At 39.8% G+C, this 23,566-nt stretch overlaps 2 protein-coding genes across 2 annotated transcripts in view; one reads left to right on the top strand and one right to left on the bottom strand.

Moving 5' to 3' along the window:
- LOC136885056 (neurobeachin-like protein 1) overlaps positions 1 to 23,566 on the top strand; it is a 398,107-nt gene that overhangs the window by 157,828 nt on the left and 216,713 nt on the right. The window lies entirely within an intron of this gene.
- The window catches only part of LOC136884847 (uncharacterized), a 52,943-nt gene continuing 39,073 nt past the window's right edge, over positions 9,697 to 23,566 (bottom strand). The window contains exon 2 of the mRNA XM_067157134.2: positions 9,697 to 12,855. Within this exon, the coding sequence (XP_067013235.2) occupies positions 10,807 to 12,855 (2,049 nt within the window). The 3' untranslated portion in view covers positions 9,697 to 10,806. The remainder of the gene's footprint in view (positions 12,856 to 23,566) is intronic.

Here is a 23,566-nt window from a genome sequence, read left to right as displayed (position 1 = left end):
AATCATTGTTGTCCGTATTGAAGATACTGAATGTAGGATGCTAAATGTTTTTTTTCTTTTCTGTTTGATGCCTATAGAACCTCATTTGGCTATGGAATATTTTCCCTGCCCCCTGTGATTATCAACTAAGATTAAACCACTCTGCATATTTCTGATATGTCACTGCTACAATCATCTTCCAACGATTAAAGCAACGGGACACACTTGGGAATATACTTTTTTTATATCCTTGCTCACCAAGCTGCTCTCTTATAAATATGTATATAAACTGTAAATTCTCAACTGTTCAATAGGATGATGTAAATTTACTGTATAGTTACCAACCATTGGCAGTAATTTTTGTTGAAAACATTGACGCCGAGCACTATACCCTTTCCCCCCGACTGTTATACTGTAAATAATTTTATAACTTTATAATTTCCTATGAGTGCATCAATTATTCTTCAGAGCATCACTGCTGAACTCTGCTGTAATTACCCAGTAATTTTAAGTATTGGTGCCGACTTCTTATTCTTTAAACTTACATTGTTTAACCATCACCATTGTACAAGTGTTAAAATTTACATATGATAACAATGACATTTACAATAAGATACAAAAGTTGAAAGCTAGAAAAGCGGCTGGAATTGATCAGATTTCTGGGGATATGCTGAAGACAATGGGTTGGGATATAGTACCATATCTGAAGTACTTATTTGATTATTGTTTGGTTGGAGGAGCTATACCAGATGAATGGAGAGTTGCTATATTAGCCCCTGTGTATAAAGGAAAGGGTGATAGACATAAAGCTGAAAATTACAGGCCAGTAAGTTTGACATGCATTGTATGTAAGCTTTGGGAAGGCATTCTTTCTGATTATATTAGACATGTTTGTGAAATTAATAACTGGTTCGATAGAAGGCAGTTCGGTTTTAGGAAAGGTTATTCCACTGAAGCTCAACTTGTAGGATTCCAGCAAGATATAGCAGATATCTTGGGTTCTGGAGGTCAAATGGACTATATTGCGATTGACCTGTCTAAGCATTTGATAGGGTGGATCATGGGAGACTACTGGCAAAAATGAGTGCAATTGGACTAGACAAAAGAGCGACTGAATGGGTTGCTATATTTCTAGAAAATAGATCTCAGAGAATTAGAGTAGGTGAAGCTTTATCTGACCCTGTAATAATTAAGAGGAGAATACCTCAAAGCAGTATTATCGGACCTTTATGTTTTCTTATTATATAAATGATATGAGTAAAGGAGTGGAATCGGAGTTAAGGCTTTTTGCGGATGATCTTATTCTCTATAGAGTGATAAATAAATTACAAGATTGTGAGCAACTGCAGCATGACCTCGAAAATGTTGTGAGATGGACAGCAGGCAATGGTATGTTGATAAACGGGGTTAAAAGTCAGGTTGTGAGTTTCACAAATAGGAAAAGTCCTCTCAGTTTTAATTACTGCGTTGATGGGGTGAAAGTTCCTGTTGGGGATCATTGTAAGTATCTAGGTGTTAATATAAGGAAAGATCTTCATTGGGGTAATCACATAAATGGGATTGTAAATAAAGGGTACAGATCTCTACACATGATTATGAGGGTGTTTAGTGGTTGTAGTAAGGATGTAAAGGAGAGTGCATATAAGTCTCTGGTAAGACCCCAACTAGAGTATGGTTCCAGTGTTTGGGACCCTCACCAGGATTACCTGATTCAAGAACTGGAAAAAATCCAAAGAAAAGCAGCTCTATTTGTTCTGGGTGATTTCCGACAAAAGAGTAGCGTTACAAAAATGTTGCAATGTTTGGGTTGGGAAGAATTGAGAGAAAGAAGAAGAGCTGCTCGACTAAGTGGTATGTACCAATATAAATGGTCCATTATTGGACATTATAAATTTTCCAGCTAACTCATTCTTGGTTGCCAGCGTTTCGCCCTCGTGTGCTAGGGTGGGCTCATCAGTTGTATTGGCACTGCCGGTGGCTGCATGTAGCCTACGCAGTGGCCTCCACGATATGCACTAGCTAGCGTATTGGTAGGTGTGCTAGGTACCAACTGATGAGCCCACCCTAGCACACGAGGGCGAGGCGCTGGCAACCAAGAATGAGTTAGCTGGAAAATTTATAATGTCCAGTAATGGACCATTTATATTGGTATTATAAATTTACTCATTCGGGACAAATGTTTCAGATTCCCTATGGGAATCAACATATATATCATCTGATGGCCAAGCAGGCATCAATTTTTGGTAATGAGACGAAGTCTCTAGTGTATTGGCACTGCCGGTGGCTGCATGTAGCCTACGCAGTGGCCTCCACGATATGCACTAGCTAGCGTATTGGTAGGTGTGCTAGGTACCAACTGATGAGCCCACCCTAGCACACGAGGGCGAAACGCTGGCAACCAAGAATGAGTTAGCTGGAAAATTTATAATGTCCAATAATGGACCATTTATATTGGTATTATAAATTTACTCATTCGGGACAAATGTTTCAGATTCCCTATGGGAATCAACATATATATCATAAGTGGTATGTTCCGAGCTGTGAGCGGAGAGATGGCGTGGAATGACATTAGTAGACGAATAAGTTTGAATTGCGTTTATAAAAGTAGGGAAGATGACAATATGAAGATAAAGTTGGAATTCAAGAGGACAAACTGGGGCAAATATTCATTTATTAGTAGGGGAGTTAGGGATTGGAATAACTTACCAAGGGAGATGTTCAATAAATTTCCAATTTCTTTGAAATCATTTAGGAAAAGGCTAGGAAAGCAACAGATAGGGAATCTGTCACCTGGGCGACTGCCCTAAATGGAGATCAGTATTTACTGATTGATTGATTGATTGATTGATTGATTGATTGATTGATTGATTGATTGTACTTAATTTTCCCATTGTAATGTGTATTAATTTGTGCATGTTAAATACTAATCAGGTACCTGAATTTTCTTGAGGAGGTAATTTGACTGATGATGCCCTCAATGAAGGGCAAAACATGTCTCAAGCAGAATTAATAATAAATTTCTAAATGTAAAATTTATATGTATTGAATAGGTGACAAAATAAAACCATTTAGCATCCTACAAACGTGGAAAAACCGTCTACCATCTCCATATTGAAAGATATTGATGTTGCAACTGCAATAGTACATTATGCAACAGGTCTATAGTGGCAATAATTAAGAAAAGAGCATGTTTATAAAACGATCGAAGCAAGTTTTATAATTTCCATACGAGTGTATTAATTACCATTATAGTCGAGTTGCATACGACTGTTTAAGCTCGACGATAATTATAACTCTATTTTTTAAATATTCATACATTTCTATCGAGATTTCACTTGACAGTTGAGTTTACTGAACAGGCACAGAGCGCATGTGGTGGGTTATTGATTATCCTTGACTGGATCAGAGGCCTTCACAATGTCATATATTTTCAAAGCTTTGATAGACAATTATAATAACTTAGCTTTATTTCAAATACAAATTGTTTATTGTACAGTTAGTGAAGTGAATTTGCGGGAACGTGCCGTGTGGTTCCGGTTGGTTCCATCGGTTTTTTCACTTTTCCTATAACCGCATAACCTTTGGTGGTGCTGTTTGAAGATCCAACCAGTCTCTGGGGTGATGACCAGACAGACAGGCAGATATGGTTCCGTATTGACTATTATGTTGTATAAGAACTACGTTTTTCCACCTAGCCAGTACATTCAAATTTATTCACAATTCAAGATTGCAAAAACATCCAGTGTTATTTCTGTGCAGCTGAAGATGGCCTAATGAGACCGAAACCTGTACTGTCATATTTAATCTGATGTTTTTGAAATCTTGAATTGTGAATAAATTTGAAAGTATTGACTAGGTGGAACAATTATCTTAGTTTTTCAACTTACATTATATATTGCAAGTTATATTGCGTGTGAGTTCCTTTCATATGCATCGACAAAAGAGAGTGGGTACATGTAACGAAGAAGGTTATTGACTGTGAAATGAAAGAAGAGAAATGGACTTGCATCTCTTTTGCTTGGGAATTCCAGATTACAAACACATAAGCATACACAAATGCTGGGGTGATCCATATATGACTGTGAAATGATATGCGTGCTATAATAATTTATCTTTACAGTCACTGTTTGTGTAATCTTACATTAATCTTACATTTTGAGACGGTACTTTCACTCAACAGAGAATTTGAGGTGTGGTGTATTACAGTGTTTGACTACCACTACTAAAATATTTTCATTCCTCCCCTGAAGGGGGAGGCAGGCCTCGTAGATGGTGATGCCGTCTCTCAGACCGGGAGATTTGTGACAGTGCAGGAGATGTTCGGAGAAGGTGAGGGTATTTGCGGCCATGGCCTGTACTAGGAACTATTCCGGCATTCACCTTAGTGCAGGAGAATGGGAAACTACGGAAAACCATTCTCAGGACAGCCGACGGTTGGGGCCAGCCATGAGGTCTAGCCCTGTCCCGTCTCCCGAATGCAGAGGCATAGAGCCACCACGGTAGAGCCGTGGCCACCCCTCCTCTGCTCGGTTGGCCGGTCAGAGTGCAGAGCTGTTGGACCACGGACCAGCTATGGCCACTTACGGGCCAAGACCCACTCTGCATCTACCGACCCAATGTTCGATAGCAGGCTTGGTTAAACACTTTAAGTACTGTCCATAGGAATGTTATTACAGAAAAAGTTTTGGAAAAATGCTGTTTATCCAGAACTGCCTATATTTCATTGCTTGTTTCCTCTCGAACAGTACACTCCATCAATAGATGGATCTACGAACACAAGGGTCTAACCTTCAACGAATAGAGAGAAGGTATAAAGATGATGGTGAATATGTCAGCTGCAAGGCCCACACTAGGGAGATACTGGGGCAGTAACCTCTGTCGTCATTGTTATGAAGAGTTCAAGTCTCTTGCTCACTTCCTTGGCGCTTGGTGTTCTAAGACTTTCGGTGGAACTCTTGTTGTCATAAATTCAGGTCAACAATTGATAATGTCTTGAATACAGGGTCTCTTTCCAGTGAAGATTATAATGGATGGATTAATAGTCTTTAACCCGCGATCGCTTGTGCTGTTAAAAAAGTCTAACGGTGGTGTAATTCTAGTAGTAACTGACATATTTATCCCAACATCTCCTTGATTTTCTTCAACCTTTATGTCAGTGTATGTTATCGGTTCAAGACGCATCAAGAAATCGTTCGGCTGTCAACAGGCATATTTCCCAATACTCGCATGGCTTGTTAGATAAGATCTACCACGGGAGTGATAGCATCAGCTTCCGCTCGCACTGCTTAGATTGCAACAATCACAATCTGGCATCAGTTGAACTTAGTCTGTGCTGTATACAATCAATTTGTTGTAAGTTTTTCCTTTTGAATGTGGTATAAAATGTGTGGCTGTGTTGTGTTGACTGTAGCTTGCGATCTGTATTATGAGCGGTAGGTGAATACACATAATTTTAGCTCAAATGATGTGTTGTTTACTTCCTTACGTAATAAAAATGATTATGATGATGGAACCAGAGGTGTAGCCAGAAAGTATTTTTGTGAGGGGTAGGTGGAGGGGAAATGTAAGTATAGACTGCCTTATGTAGTAACTTTCTCCAGGATTGCCCTTAGGGTGGGGGGGGATGACAAATCAGACGTTTAACAAGAAGTGGATGTATCCCCCAAATCCTTGTTATTCACAAGAATGTTAGCGAATAAGTTTTGATATTTCGTCGTTGCTGGGACAAAACCTCCTATGTAATAATATTTTTGGAGATATACTGACCCGCAGCACATACATTACGAAGAGCGAGAATGCCTTGACAATATGCACACAATATTGCACTTTAGATGACAGAACCTTACCGGCCAAAATTCTAACTAAACTATTTCACATACAAGGTTTTGTCCTGGCAGCGACGATTTGCACAATTTTGTTTTCATTGAGTAATTACCCTTACCGGAAATAGCTGAAGGTGAACATACAAAAAAATTTGCAACTTGTTCTTTATTAGGTATTTTCCTGGGGGAACAGGCACTCCACAGAACACTTCCGCGGGATCGCTTTTTACGACTGTGAATTAGCCACTTGTCCGTGATTTTGACGATACCTTTTACCACTAAAATAGGTTAAGTGGCTTATTGTCATGAAGCTATAATGGGTGCAAGTTGGCACCACAGGGGTAAGTTCAGATCTGAAAGGGTAATTGCTGTGGTCAGAGATGTGTCACAGCAATCTCCAAACTCCTGCTGGCAGGATCTAATTACCAGCCTTTCTGGTGAGCACTTGTGAAATTCTAAGTAAGTTAGCATGTTACTATGGAAGTATATTAGTTTTGAATAGAAGTAGAAGAGCTTCTTGCCTGTGTAACTGTACTGAGAATCTGAGCATAGCCATAACTGTGCAAAAATGAGATGAAGTTCATACAGTCATATGAACTTCCGGTCTTAGGACGCACCCCAACCACTTTGCATACCACTGCTCTACATTGTCATCCACTGCCATTTCAAATAGATTGGCTCTCTGCCTTCATCATTCCCAGTGGTTCTATGGTAATTTCTTTGTGTAACTGATGAGCCGATTTCCGCTTCCCAGCTTTATCAGCAGAGCAAGATTCAAAACGCCTTGAGTGGCCATCTTGACAGATATTCATTCTTGATCTTGAATGTGTAGGACAAGTAGATGTCTAGTTAAAAACAGGAAAAGAGAAGAGACAAAAGGATAAATGTTGAGAATGCTACCCAACAGCTTCTCTCTGTTTTATGATCGACCTCTGTGGGTGGGGGATGCAGACGAAGAATCCAGTCACGGTATCCCCTACCTGTCGTAAGAGGTGAAAGGATGATATTAGAACCATGAGACTACTTGTGATTAGTACCATTACGTGCGGAACACCATGGGTCGAACGTTACTTGCGACTAGTACTGCCTTGCAAGGTCTACGTTACGTAGGAGCAGTACCATTACGCGAGGAACACTAGGGATCTGGGCATTGTTTGTGAGAAGGGTCGTCGTGCGTATTTCACCAAGGTGGGGCGCTCGGTTGCACAGACAAGTATCTAGCAAGAGTAAGTGCCGAGTGCTGCGCTCAGTCGTGCCCGTATATGCGAAACATCATGAGTTTGTGTTACTTGCGAGTGATACCATTGTGTGCGACATACCGTGGGTCTACAATATCTGTACCACTGTAGGAGGAACACCGTGGTTCTGCTTTCCTAGTGATTAATACCATTATGAGGGGCCAGTGACCTAGATTTTGGACCCCATTAAATAATACGTATGATCCCAGTAATTAAGACTTGTGAATAGCATCCACTGATAGTTTTTGTTTCATGACCATTTTTCATCACAGTTTGTTTTAGATTCTAGTCAGTGGATACATTTTGCAGTTCTAATTTTGTTGCACCTCGTACCTTTAGGGGCTGATGACCTAGCTGTTAGACCCCTTTAAACAAGAATCATCTTCGAACCCCACTGTCGGCAGCCCTGAAAATGGTTTTCCATGGTTTCCCATTTTCACACCAGGCAAATGCTGAGGCTGTACCTTAATTAAGGCCACGGCCGCTTCCTTCCCACTCCTAGCCCTTCCCTGTCCCATCGTCGCCATAAGACCTATCTTTGTCGGTGTGACGTAAAACAACTAGCAAAAAAAAAAAGAATCATCATAGTTTTATGATCTTATCAGGCTGTAGCTGCAGTGATTTGTTAACAAAGCATAGAACGATTGAGAGTATGGAAGTTCACCTGTCAACTTACAAACTAAGGTTCTGGTTCCAATATACCAAACTGAATTCACTGCTCTTTTTTGCTACTCGGACTAGGAGGGTATGCACGTTTAAAATCGAAGTAATGAATTTTGTATTAAACCTGTTCTTTTCTCTTCATGCATTTTTCCATTTGTCCTAGTGATTGATAGAAACAAATGAGGAATCCTCACGGCTAGCTGGTAACATGGGTATGGATGTGTTGTGCATGGCATGAGTCTTGATCATGTCACCTCATGGGCACTCAGCCTTAGACAAATAATATTCTTAACGATTTTCTTTGAGCCAAGTGGTTCAGAATCTTCCAGGAAGTAAAGAACATTTCTTACAATCCTGATGAAAAGGGTAGGGTAAAGAATTATGAAAACACACTATTTTTTTATATTAAAAGTCTTTACTATTAATTTACATAAAATAAACACTTTTATAATATATAAATACATGCTGCAGAGCTGCTTAAAAAAGATTTTCAAATGTGCTTGTGTCTTCTCACTATTGATGCCATACATATTTTTGGCATAACTTACCGTTCTCATCAGCTTCTCGTTAAAGTAATTCCATGTATATTTTTTTATAGCATGATGCATCACACTTTACCCTTTAATATTGATTTTGTATACCACTCATTCTTCAAATTACCTTTGTGGTATGAAAAGTTTTTCATCAATGTGGACATCAACTGTAATCTATTATTCTTTGTCACCTCGTTATGTAGTACAGATACTTTAAGAATGCCATTTCCGACAAGTGCCCTTTACTTCACTGATTACTAGACTTAGTATATTGATCATCATACAAGATAATTCACTGAAGATGTTCACCTTAAATATTTTCTGTACTGTTAAAGACATCAACATTCTGTTTTCTTTGAAGTAAATGGTAAGAAAAGGGCTTGTAATACAGTGGACATGGCTTTCTGAAAAATTAGTAATCACTCAGAAGGGACACCAATTTTTCTTTTAAAAGAAATTGAACTGTACCAATTTATATGACAAAAATAGTATGTCTTGTTTATCTGCATTCAGTAGTTAAATTATTTTTAAAATCAGGACAAGTGCTTTTGCAGAAAGCAGGAGTTTTAGAAATAACAGGCCGTCAAACTTGCTGTATTTACGCGAATAATACCCGCACATTAAAAAAAAAAAAAATTCTGGCACAAAAATGGGTTGCGGATTTTATTTGAGTCAATGTTGGCATATTTTCAAACTCAGCCTTCCTAAAGTTAGGGTGCAGGGATTATTCGCGTAAATACGGTATGTACCATAGAGTGTATAATGTGGAATTTCATGCAGGCATATACTTCGAGGAAATTTATAGCTTCTGACAACAAGGAGTTATTGCTTACGTTTACACTGCGACGTTAGCGTCTTGGCTGGCAAGTCGCTGCAGCTTGTTGAAGGTGCATTTGGCATGTTAATATTTTTAAATTACCCATTTTCATCAAAAACACTTGTCCAGTATAAAAATTAATTACACCACTGTACGCAGATAAGAAAAGGGTTTGATTTTTTTGCTCTGAAATTAGTATAAAAATTTAGTGTCCCTATCTTTTTTGTATCATTAAATTAGTTCCAGTATTGAATGGTCTGTATAGGATCAAAACCCATCTTCTGACTTTTTTTTTTTTACTCAGTATAATCATACCTAAAATTTGACTTCCTTGGTAGTGAATTTAGAAAAAATCACTATTTGGAGTTTCACATTAAATAAGGTGATATCAGTTCAACCTCAGCACAACAGAATTTGGTATATGCTTAACTTTTTTTGATGGTGGATTCAAATCACACAGTCAGCAACCCTGAAGATGGTTTTCCATGGTTTCCCTTTTTCGCACTGTGTTAGTGTGAGGTTAAACCTCTAGGAAAAGAAAAACTTTTTTGACAAGTGTAAATACTGTACAGTAATGCTTCTTCTTCTTCTTCTTCTTCTTCTTCTTCTTCTTCTTCTTCTTCTTCTTCTTCTTCTTCTTCTTCTTCTTCTTCTTCTCTTAACTGTTGAAAGAACACTGTCCTTGATTGCTTCAAAAACAATTTGACTGGTTAGTGATTATTTTTGTTGTGTACTATTCTTGACCATTCTTTACTACCTTAAGAGAAGTAAGACACATAATCAGTCCCAGTTTGTAAAATTATTAAATCTACATTCTAGTTAAATTATTTATCAAATATTTTATGTTTGCAATTTCTGCTTGGTGACTGTCTATATGATGTAACTAAAAAGGGGACAAAATTTATTGAATTGATTCTTCATGCAGAGAAAAGGGGTAGGTTATATCAATATAGGTTCAGTGATACTGGTGTTCCGAATTATTTAGTGTATTCCAATGCAGGCTTTTCATCGAATTATGATGCATTTTGTTGACATTCCTTAAATTAAATATTCAGAACGTCCATTCCTTACCTTAGAATTTAGCATTTTGTAACATCAGGTTCTGAATTTGTTTTGATACTCTCGATGTTGTAGATAATGTGGGGTGGACTCCACAGTTAACTCTCGGAGAGTTGCTGCAGCGTTATTCATTTCAGCCAAGACAGATACACATAACATAATAATTTCTTATATTTAAAGTCAACAAATAAACACAAAGATCTTAATGACTGTTAGATAATTTGGAAATAAAGCATTTCCAGACCTGTATTGATATAACTTCTTTTCCTTCCCTACATGAGATAAATTTTGTCATACATTTCTGTTACACTTTTTATATACCTACACTCACATAGACTCCAATTTTACTCTCATCTGATTGCTTCAGCATAGTATAAACAGAATTTGTTTTAAATCTTCAGTCTTTTCAGCCTTTAACATGGAAAGAATTATACAATTTGACCAGAGGGTTTTTTAGTATTTGTTTCCTTTTCAGAATTATTTAGACATAGTTTCTTACCAGTAGCTTCTCTTGTGTGTAAAGCTACTGCTTACATGAAACAACCCACCTGTTCAGCGTAGATTTCACCCAGGAGTCTAATAGTCTGTTTAAGACATTTTATCAGTAGGCCTATGCATTTATTGTTTGGAAAAATCCTCCAATTTAGAATGTCTTTTGAAGGAACTGAACCGTGAACAAGTCTTCACTTAATGCACTATCTTTGCTGTGTTCGAGTGCTGGAATTGCTGTGAGAACTTTTTTTGCCTGTGTGGGATTCCCACTGCTGATTTGATTGTGGAATGTCTGAATTGTCCTTGGGGAATTTTACCTGTCTTTTGCTTGTCTGTTGACCACTCTCCTCCAGGGCCTCAGCTGAAGTTCTAGAATATGCTTTGTGTACAGTCTCTTGGGAAGATGCAAATGGATCAGTAGATTTGAGTCGCTTTCCAAATGATTCTGCGAGTGATTCGTAATAATTTGGAGATAGTGTCTCAGAATTCCCAAATTTGATGACACTGTTGGATGTAGATTGTGAGGAATAGTCCGTTGGTGAGGCAGGAAAGTAGTCATTAGCCTGCGAAGCTGAAAATCTGTGGTCATTAACATCCTCTTTCACTTGTGGTTGGTTTCCTTTTTTCTTGGATTCTGTCTCAACAGGCTGGAATCCAAATGACTGAGGTGGAGCTTGGAATGAGGAACTAGCAGACAGACTTGCTGGAACAGAATAATGATCAGATGCAGAAGGCTCAGCATCAAGAACAGCATGTGAGTTTCTTGTTGGTGCTGCATAGGAGTCTGATACTGAAGATGAGGCCCTATATTGATCCACAGGTTCTCCATAAGAATTAACTGGTGGAGCACTGTAAGAATCTGAAGGCGAGTTGTAAGATTCAAATGAATCGCCGAACTGTGAAAAGGAGTCTCCAAAGGACGGTCCGTCGTAACTGGATCCAAATGAACTAAATGAACTTGAGTGGTCTCCAAATGATGAAGATGGTGTTCCATATGAAGACGATGGTCCTTTAGGTGCATCATACGAACTTGAAGGAGCTCCATATGAACTGGATGGTGCATCATGTGAATTACTTGGTGCTCCATATGAACTGGATGGTGCATCATATGAACTACTAGATGATCCATGGGAGTTAGATGGTACTTGGAATGATGTTGAAGGCAGTGTGAATGATATAGATTGTTCAGGACCATCGTAAGAAGTATCTGGCGCTCCATAAGAACTGGACGGCTTACTTGGTGCCCCATAACTTGAAGAAGGTGGAGCTCCGTATGAAGACGATGGCTTACTAGCTGCTGGATAGCCGCCAGATGATGGTGCTCCATATGATGATGAAGGTTTACTTGGAGCACCATAACCTGTTGATGGTGGGGCACCGTATGAGGATGATGGTTTGCTTGGTACACCATAGCTAGTTGATGGAGGTGCACTGTAGGATGGTGATGGTTTGCTTGGCACACCATAACTTGTTGATGGAGGAGCACCGTATGAGTTTGAAGATTTGCTTGGTGCACCATATGAATGGGATGGTATGCTTGGCACCCCATAACTAGTGGATGGTGGGGCACCGTATGAATGTGATGGCGTGCTTGGTACGCCGTAACTTGTGGATGGTGGGGCACCGTATGAATGTGATGGCGTGCTTGGTACGCCGTAACTTGTTGATGGTGGTGCTCCATATGAATGCGATGGCTTGCTTGGAACCCCATAACTTGTAGAAGGTGGACCATAAGAACTGGATGGCTTGCTTGGGACTCCATAACTTGTAGATGGTGGTCCGTAACTCAAACTTGGAACTCCATACGAGGGTTTAGGTGGTGGACCATAACTTCCTTTAGGGGGGCCATATGAAGGTTTTGGTGGGGGACCATAGGAAGGTTTTGGTGGTGGTCCATATGAAGGTTTTGGGGGACCATAGGCGGGTTTTGGTGGGGGTCCATAAGATGGCTTTGGTGGAGGTCCATAGGATGGCTTTGGTGGAGGACCGTATGTTGGTTTTGGAGGTCCATACATTGGCTTGGGTGGGGGTCCATATACTGGTTTTGGAGGCCCATACATTGGTTTTGGAGGAGGTCCATACATGGGTTTAGGTGGTCCGTAGACTGGTTTGGGTGGCGGGCCGTAACTAGGTCGTGGAGGTCCATAACTTGCTTTCGGAGGAGGGCTGTAGTGGTAACCTGGTGGCTCTCTCTTCATACGAACTTCTGTCGAACATGCTGTGAAGCTGAGTAGAACCACTGCAACACCCACCTGGAACATGAAATGTTTGTTGAGAACATAACAAAAGGATAGTAAGAGTGATGGAATATAGATACATAGTGTTGCTGGATGTGGTGGCATAGCAACACTGTTTTAAAAATGAATTAACTATCTCCACCTAACCTTAATCATTGAAGATAGTAGTCTGACACTTTGGAAAACAAAGGTATTGGTAAAAGATAGACATGGTGGTGGTGGTGTTTATTGTTTTAAGAGGAAATAAAAATGGATAACCAACCAACCTCTCTTAACACTAGACATAGGGGGAAAAAAATGGAAGAGGTGTGATCCTTGAGAAAATGAAGGTATTGGCAAGAGAAAGAGAAGGCAGATATGCCAATTTTGAAAAGTAAAAAATCAAGAGACTGCAGCATATCGCAATCAGTTTAAGAATATTTAAAACATTATACTTCTCTGTTGCATCATTTCTCTTATTTATTTATTTAATTATATATTTATTTATTTATTGCTTTATTTATTTATTCTGCATATTATATGAACTATAGAACACAAGACTCACGACAAAAGAGTAGCGTTACAAAAATGTTGCAATGTTTGGGTTGGGAAGAATTGAGAGAAAGAAGAAGAGCTGCTCGACTAAGTGGTATGTTACAAGCAACTATTCTCATTATGGTTCCGCATTGAAGATGACGTATGTCTCGAATATTATTACAATATTTTTTTAAGTCCACCTGTTCAATACGTTCCGAGCTGTCAGCGGAGAGATGGCGTGGAATGACATTAGTAGACGAATAAGTTTGAATGGCGTTTATAAAAGTAGGAAAGATCACAATATGAAGATAAAGTTGGAATTCAAGAGGACAAACTGGGGCAAATATTAATTTATAGGAAGGGGAGTTAGGGATTGGAATAACTTACCAAAGGAGATGTTCAATAAATTTCCAATTTCTTTGAAATCATTTAGGAAAAGGTTAGGAAAGCAACAGATAGGGAATCTGGCACCTGGGTGACTGCCCTAAATGCAGATCAGTATTGATTGATTGATTGATTGATTGATTGATTGATTGATTGATTGATTGAACTGCGTTAGACCTCTTAAAAAATTCTGCCCTAAATTATATTGGTCAAAGCACTTGCCTCGCTGAATAGATTTTAAGGTAAATTTTTTTTCCAGAATTCCTTTTCAGGAAGCATTGATCTGAACTGCTTTCATCCTTGTAAATAAGCTAAAGAAAATAGTCTCACAGTCTGCACTGCTATGTGGAAATGATATAGGCCCTAATAGAAAGCATTACATTAGAGATTCTTTCATATTTAAGATCACCGCCAGCTGATTGCACCTGACCTGCCAGTGCGCACTGAAAATCGATTCTCTCCAACTACTTAAAACCTGGCATTTTCAAAAAATACAGAAATCTGCTCTCAAAATTGGGATATGTGTCTGCGATCAGGAGAGTGGGAGGAAGGACCGAAATTCGGGAGTCTCTCGCTTAAATCGGCGGAGTTGGCACGTTTCAGAAAGAAGGCTATGAAGGGTGTGAAAATGCAAACTTAATATTGTCGGAATTAGAAGAGGAAAATAGTTGATCAAGGGAAGTTGGATGGGAAGGATAAGTGAGAATCCTGGCCCAAGTGGAAGCAGTGCCAGGGTCAGCTAGAGGTCTCAAGGTTGCCAACTCACGCTCCCAAGTTGAGACCTAGAGCTCCTTTTTAGTCGGCTCTTACGACAGGCAGGGGATACCACGGATATATTCTACCATTCACATCCATGGGGGGAAGGACCATAAACGACCTAAAATTGAAACACTCCTATGCCTTGGAAACCATTAGGGCTTGTATAGACCTTTCCCAAATTGAGAGCTGCCTATGGTGTGAGTGTGAATAAGGTAGGTACAGGTTAACACCAAGATGTTTTCGTTAACTTTGTTAATAATCATTGTTAATGAACAATGTTCATGAACATTTGTCTGTTAATAAACAAAATAGCGTGTTCATTAACTTTTCGAGCATGTTGATAAACAAAATTTCTTTAACTTTCGTGAATGAAGCTTTTCATTAACATTTCGGTTCGCACATGCGCAAAGACGCAATTAGAACACGCAAATTCGTAGAGCGGAATACAATACCGGTACAGTACTTTTTTTATTTTTGGAAATCGACTGTCGAATCGCAAGCAATTCGTATACACCATACAAATACATAAGTGAAGTGTAAGAGTCACAAGTCGCTAGGAATCTTCAAGTTATACTTAGCCTAACATTAATGGAGATGACATTCCGATAATTTGTATCATTTCTTGCAATTTCAGGCCCAATTACTGTCATCAAGAACTAAAAATCTTGTAGGGACATTCTCAGAAAGTTTTGAAAGCCTGCTGCATCATGAATTAAAAGTTCTGACATAGGCCTACGCCTAAGTGTCCTCACCAAACTTATCCTAAACGCTTTTCCAATACTTTTCTTGCCACGCTCTGCGTCTGCGCTTTTCTCTAATTGCACTCATTAAAATGAAAGCTGCAGTTGTAGGTATTTTCTTCTTCTTGACCCTATCCATTGTAACCTCACAAACAGATATTTTGGTGTGGTGTTAAAGAGGTTTGTCAAGAAAAGTTTATTAACATCTTGAGAAATATTTTCGTTAACATTGTGTATTAACTTTGTTTCGTTAACATTGTTTATTAACTTTGGTGTGGACTAACCAGAAGGAGCGTTGTAAGAAGTTAAACTGGGGTAGGCCATGGCCCTTCGGGGCTGTTGAGTCATGAGATTTTTGACTTGTCTTGTATCTTAAATAGAAGATCATAATAAAACAAGAGTAGGATATTATCCATAAATGTTATTATTAAAACGTTAATACATAATACTTCGCACACGACTTCATTTACTGGGACACTGCGCTTTATCCTGTCTTATGTTATGTATTTCGTAAAATGTAGACTTAACTAAAGTTGGCGTCTGACAGGTAAGGTTGGAGGGAGGAGCACTGCACGTGCCATTTCACGATGTTGCCTCATTCCAGCATTCCTTTCTACATGCTCTTACCCCTCGCTTTCGGCTCACTTGTTCCCTCCTTCATTCTGACCGCTGTGATCTGTTGTAGACTACCTGGCCAGGCGGTGTCGTCCCATTTGCGATCACTCTTACACAAACAATCAGGTTCTTATCAGTGACAGTGACAGGTTTGGCAACTCCCAGCAAGACGAGATGCCCTGAAGTTTTATCTCCATGGCAACCGCAGTCGCCCCACCCTCGTTTCCATGGCAACCACACAGCCACTCCCTTTATCCCGCCTCGGCAGGCAGTAAACGGACCTCCCTCTAAGAAATGTCACACACCAACTCTTATTATTAGCAGTATATGTCTAGCTCTTGTGTATTTCTTTGCTTTAGTTTTGTTAATCGATTCTCGAAATGACGTCATGCAAGATTTAACTGGACGTAGCCATAATTTAATACCGGTACTCGTACTATTGGTCCAGAGCTCATGTTATTTTAATGTTGAAAACATTTCTTAGCAAACAAAGTAGGGGTCCCTATACTACGAAAAACTTTCTTTTTTGCTATTGGCTTTACGTTGCACCGACACAGATAGGTCTTACGGCGACGATGGGACAGGACAGGACAGGACAGGGCTAAGACTTGGAAGGAAGCGGCCGTGGCCTTAAGTAAGGTATAGCCCCAGCATTTGCCTGGTGTGAAAATGGGAAACCACGGAAAACCATTTTCAGGGCTGTCGACAGTGGAGTTCGAACCCACTATCTCCCGAATACTGGCCGCACTTAAGCGACTGCAGCTATCGAGCTCGGTAAACGTAAAATCAAGCAATTTCCTCAATTGTGCCGAAAGTTGAAGGACTAGAGGCCCGGAAAAGTTTCAAATTGTGAGCCTTGGATAGTTCTATCAAAGTAAACAAAAATCAAATTTCGAAAATCGTCTCCGGTCTAAATGCAGTTCCGGAAAAACAGCCCAAAATCGCTTGTTTCTTTATTAGTTTTCTTTTTCTCTAAATTCAAATTCTGGCCGAATTAACTTATTTACATACCGTAATTATTTCTGTAATGTGTTTGGGTTCAGTACTCTCAGACGTTTCTTGATTTTTGTTTTCAAATGACCACACCGAATGTAGTTTTAAAGGCTTATAAATGAAACTCTGCATTGACTCACATTAGCGCTCGTAGTGGTAGAAAAAGGCAAATTGCTAATCTAATCGACCAGATAACGATGATTAAGAAAAGGATTGTAATCTTTAGGAATAAAGAATATATCATCATACTTCATTGTATTTTATTTACCGAATATTTGTAGTTCATATCCCTAGGATGTTTTCAACATTGAGTTGCTTGCCTGAAGGATTTTCAATACAGAACTTTCAATAATTGTAATGAGGTGTACAGTATACACTGGCGGAAAAAAAATAATCAAAACACCAAGAAGAGATTGTGCTACATAAAGGAACGTTGGTAGGCGTATTTATACGTACGAAAAATTACGTTGATTCAGATTTCCCGCAAATCGCATTAGCGTGGCGCTAGTAGCGGCTCCATGCCGTTGCACACCAGGTTTGCTTTAAATACGGGCTGTGCTATGAGAGTGTTACTTACCTGTGAGATTGGACAGACTGTGAGTGGGTCAAGAATGCCTTTACGACGACGAAAAGGCCAGTATAACAGTTCACTGCAGTTGAACGAGGCCGTATAATAGGGCTACGTGAAGGTGGATTTCAGGGGCGGTTTCTCCATAAGGTTGCAGGTTTGCGCTACCCCCATTAAATTTTTGTTTATTTTAGGTAACGTTTTATCATTTAGATTACACAACTACTGTATTTTCTTTCAACAAGACAAACCTTTCAAGATCTTGAAAGAGCAAATATTGACTACAGGGTACTTTACAAGCCGGTACTCTTAGATGTTCACTGCAGGAGCCGAAAAGTTTGCAGCGGGAAGTCAACCTGAGGTAGGATGAAACTTGGGCTGCTCAAGGGGTGCGCGGGGCTGCTAGAAGTGTGCTTTTGGGCTGCTAGAGGGGTGCGTGGGGAGAGGAAAAGATAGGCGTGGCTTCTTATACATTGCTTAAATGGAGGTTTATCAACCTGGCTCCTCCTACCACGGCCGACTGGATCCCTCGCTGCGCTAAGGAACTACCTAGAGCGACGCATCAAATCGGCCGCGCTCCTACGTAACCAACTACTAGCGAAGTCGCTAGAGACCGTAAGTCGCTAGAGACCGTTGCTGCTCAATGTGAGATTCTGTTATAGAACAGGAGTGTCATCTGGCGACACCGGATGGAAGTTCATCTGCTGGATCTCGGCCGGTTGGATCCCTCGCTGCGCTCCGTAAGGAGCTAGCTAGAGCTATTCGTCCTGGCTAGAGCGACGCATCGGATATATAGCTAATGTCTCTAAATTTGATAATAAACACCGCCATTTCTTTCAGTATAGTCGTGAGCTTTGTTATGTACGTACAAGCTAAGTAGCTTATTGATTTCATTGTGTAAACATTCGTGTCAGCATGTGTGTTTTTTATTATTATGCGTTTTTATCAATTAGTGGTATTTTGCCAGATCATGAATTCGGTGCAGTCTTTAATGTCTAGGCCGTTTCCGCAACGGACTGCCGAGGAACAATTCGAGGTGAAACGAATGGGAAGGCCCACACGACGTTTAATTTCGAAACCAGATACATTACAAACGAATATTTTTTCAATACCGGAATTAGGCTACCTCAGAGTGTTTCATTTCAGGATGGTAAAAGAGTTTTTAAATGAAAAAAAAAATGTTAATGCGTTATAGTAATATTCCTGAAAATAGAAATGTAAAATGTTTGTTTTATTTTTAATAATAAAAAAGTATTGTTGAGGTATCTAGATTTGAAAATTAGCCTGTAATCATATTATATAATTGGTAAAAATTGTGCACCACTGAACTTTTAAACCACCAGCCGCCACTGGTGGATTTTACTTCAGAGCTATTGCAGAACGACTTGGCAGGAATGTCTTCACTGTGCATGCGTGCTGGCGGCAGTGGTCACAAGAACGTACGCTCGCAAGAAGACGGGGTTCCGGACGTCCCAGTGGCACCACCGAGAGGGTGGACCTCCGTATTGGGCGTATGGCTGTGGCGCAGCGGACTGCGTCTGCAGCAGCAATTCGAGCGGCAGTTGGCACCAGAGTGACACAACGAACTGTTCGAAATCGGTTACTTGAAGGACAGTTCCGAGCCAGACGCCCCGCGGCGTGCATTCCACTTACCCCAAACCACCGCCGTCTGCGACTTCAGTGGTGTCAAGCGAGAGCTCATTGGATGATGGAGTGGAGGTCCGTTGTGTTTTTTGATGCAAGCCTGCTCTACTATGGTGCCAGTAATGGCCGTGTGTTGGTTAGGAGGAGGCCAGGTGAACGCCCACAGTCCACCTGTCTGCGGCGTCGACACACTGGACCTACACCGGGAGTTCTGGTCTGGGAAGCAATTTCCTATGACAGCAGGAACACTCTCGTGGTTATCCCACTCACTCTCACTGCAGATTTGTGCGTCCGTCTGGTTATTCAACCTGTTGTGCTGCCATTCATTCATGAACAGCCCCTATAGATTTAACTAGGAACTGATATTAAATGTTTAATATGGAACATAGAAGGGTTGGCAGGTGTACTTGGTGCATTACCTTGCGATAAATTCTCTGAATATGATATAGTGGTGCTTACAGAAACATTCTCATTGAAAGAAATTCACATAAATAATAAATATGCAATCCACGTGCTAGCAACTCAAGGTGACTCTGGGAGACCATGTCTATTATCAGCTAGAATGTCACCTTTCAGTTTAGTGTATAAGACAGACAATATTTTAATGATCAAAACAGCATCCTTATCCGTGATGTGCGCCTATTTTCAACCTGAATGGAAAGAACACGACATTATAAATGAACTGATGCTAGGCATCTCTAAATTGGGAAATACAGATCATCTTATAATTGCTGGGTACATAAACTGCCGTATAGATGTTGCAAACAAAAAAAGCGGAGATGGTAGTAAATTACCTGGGGACAGAGGGATTTTCATTACTAAACAAGAAAATGAGAAGACATAAACAGGCCCAAATGGAAGCAGCACTATTGATCTTATATTCAGCAATAAGATAGGTCCCAAGGAAGCGAGGCCATCGGTGTTAAAAGAAATAGCAATAAGGAAACACCTACCAGTAGAAATTGTCATAATAGGAAGCTTTGATTCGTTAATCAAAACCAACCACAAGAAGCTGCCGCGCTGCGGAAAATCGATGAGGATAAATTAGAGGCCTGTTCTGTATTAGTACCAATGGTCTTGAATGAAATACTTAGTGGTGACTTAAATGGGTCCCTTAAACACATAGAAGATATAATAAAGCAAACGTTAGTTCCACGATATAACAAAGAAAGACGTCTAAACCATGGTTTAACCATATCAGCTGCAAATCCAGGAAAGAAGCGTTAGATGCCCTTCATAAAGTCCTGGAATTTCAAACACCAGAAACACTTGCAGAATATTCCAAAAGAAGGAAACACTATAAGGCAATAATTAAAGATGCAAAGGAAAAATTCCAGAAAACGTCAGAAGAAAATATGATCAAGAAAGCAGAAGAGGAACCATTTTCAATCCAGAAGCAGAGACAACCAAAATATACGAGGCAGATCCCATTAGAAATCTGGGAAGATCATTTCACTAAACTACTACAAGCAAAGGAAACTCGAGACTTGACTGAAGATAGTGACTGGGGTACAGCACCAATTGAATTATTTACAGTTGACGAATTAGAAGAAGTCGTCCGTGAGAGTAAGACTAGGAGAGCAGGAGGTCCAGATAACACACTATACGAACATATCAAAGACATTAGGGAAACCCTGAAAGAACCTGTCACGGAACTTATGAATCAATGTCTCAAACAAGGAAAAATACCAGACAAATGGCGGGAATCAACTTTAAAAGTGATGTACAGGGGTAAAGGAGATGTGAGTGATCCGAACACCTACCGTGGAATCGCTCTTACGTGCACATTATTGAAGATTCTTACAAAAACACTGACAAATCGATTGAGGGATATAGTAGATGACAAAATACCGGAAGAACAGTTCGGATTTAGAAGAGGCAAATCAACAATCCAGGCAATCAATTGCTTGCTTGAAGATATACAAGAAGCACTCAGGTTCCAGAAAGGAAAGCTCTATGCAGTGTATAGATTTACGCAAAGCCTTTGACTCCACAAGCAGGAGCCTGATCCTCCGGAAACTGGAAGGGATAACAGGGAAAAACTGTTACACAAAGCTTATTAAAAATATATCATCATAAAACTATGTCAGAATATGCGATGATTTAGCACAGTCAAAACCAATCCTTCAGACGGTAGGGGCCCTTCAAGGGGATCCTCCGAGTCCACTTTTTAATGTAATAACACGTGATGTTACGGAAGTAATTGTTACGATTCGTGCAACAATTTATCTGTAGGCTGATGGCATGGTAATTATATCGCCATATCGAGATGAACTTCAAAAAGCAGTCACCAATCTGACAAATTGGTCAAAATAAAACAATTTAGAATAATCAGAAGACAGTAATCATGGTTTTTAGAAGGGGAGGAAGAAGAACAGCATCAGACATACGCTACGAAGGTTCACCTTTAAGGATTGTCAATACATTCAAGTATCTCGGAATGACTTTTCAGGCAACTGGAACCACATTTACAGCTCGCATAAAGGAAAGGACTCTGGCTGCAATCATAGCAATAAATTACATAGATCACCTTAGTCAATTGTCAATCACAACGGCCTTGAAACTCTTCCGCCTCAAAGTTACTCCAACTGTCACTTACGGCATTGAACCAATTTGGACCTTCCTGAAAAAGAAAGATCTAAAAGAGGTAGAAAGGGTGAAAGCAATTTTCCTTAAGAGCCCTATGCGTATCTAAATACACACCCTCTAGACTTGTGTATGAACTGACCCGAGAACCTTTCTTCATTGAGGACTTGCGACATACAATGACTCTACAATCAACAAAGGGATATCAAGAGCTTTTACATGATTTAAAATTAAAGAAGACAAACATTTGGAGTGATTTCTATATAACGGATGCAATGACAAGTCAATTGGTGTCCGAGTTGCTTCGACCTCTGACATACAGTGACCCGTGCAGCTGTCCATGGCTTCCATCACAAGGCATGCGTTGTACCTAGATTTCACGATCTGAACCATGACTGTGTATGTCGATGGTGTGAGAAGTTCTACGCACTGGAGTGTCCGAAGAGACCATGTTCTCTGACAAAACTTTGTAGTGATTAAGTTTATACCCCTGCACATTGTGCGCTTTTCTGTGTAAATAAATAATAATGCCGCCATGGAAATCATAAAGAAGATGGGCAGTCTACACTATTTCACCGGCGTTGCCTAGTGTGACGAAGTCCAGCTGCTGCCCTCTAGGTTCCTATGGCGGAGGGATCACGTAGTTTCGCCACAGTGGATATGCGGTTCAGCATTGCAACTAAGGAATCCTGTGACGTAATAGGATCATGTCTACAATACAAAACAGAAGAGGATCCACAACGATGTGGAACATTGTTATGATCGCTGGACGGGAAGATTACGATGTTTTTCTCACGCTATGAATACTGATCGGCATGGGCGCCCTCAGGATCTTTTCCAGGGGAGGGCACATTAACAATTTTCTTGAATATAAAAACCAATATAACGTCAGCAACATTAAATTGTTTACAGAAATTTCCGGTTATAAGAGATGCTAGACGACTGTCATTAAGTTCAGTTTATGAAATAATCTGGTATGATATTAAACAATTGAACATCAACCTTTTTAGAATTAGAGGGGGGGAGGGCAACCCTTGCGGGCGCCCATGCTGATCGGCTCCATTTAGAGCTTCCCGAATATTTTTTTCACCGTCCCCTTTGTCAGTGATTGTGATTCTCATGTGAATAGCAAGCAAATAAGCGCAAATTGCAGGTAGTACACATATATATACAACTACCTATTATTTATCTGTGATGAACCCAAGTTGACAGGTTCGATCCCGGCTGAGTCCGGTGGTATTTGAAGCTGCTTAAATACGCCAGCTTCGTGTCGGTACATCACGTAAAAGAAATCCTGCGGGACAAGATGTCGGCAACTTGGCGTCTCCGAAAACGGTAATGGTAGTTATTGGAACGTAAAACCAATAACATTATTATTAATTTTTCTGTCACATATTTTAAAATACGTGAAACCTAATGCTATATACGTCTTATACCAGTACTGGTATAACGACAATATATTTGGATTGCGTTTACAAGTTCTAGTAACAGCTTCAAATTCCTTCACAGTATTTTCATACTTCTATGCATGGTATGACTGTAGAAAAGAAACAAGTTGATTGGTATACGTCATACTGAAAACAACAACTTATTGGTTGAACAAGAGCAGTATTATATTTTCTAAAAAATAGTCGGTTTTTCTTCTAACCCTGAATATATCACTGGGTAATTCTCTGCCATAATTGTAATTATGACTGAAAAAAATGTTATACACATTAATTGTTGTAGATCATGACAATGACACGCTCGTACATAGCGTTACTTACCGTTAAAGAGGCTAATTATGACGTCAATATGGCTGTTCGTAATATTCCAATACAGTACTAATAATGTGCTATAAATATTTTAAAACCTTTTTTTTGTTCTGTGCCATAGATGGTAACTATCTCAAAAATAATTTTACGTTAGTTTCTTTCTAGTA

This window comes from Anabrus simplex, chromosome 13 (genome assembly GCF_040414725.1).
Source record: "Anabrus simplex isolate iqAnaSimp1 chromosome 13, ASM4041472v1, whole genome shotgun sequence".
Classification (NCBI taxonomy): Eukaryota; Metazoa; Arthropoda; class Insecta; order Orthoptera; family Tettigoniidae; genus Anabrus; species Anabrus simplex.
Note: the sequence above shows the minus strand (reverse complement) of the source record. Positions and strands in the feature narration are given on the sequence as shown.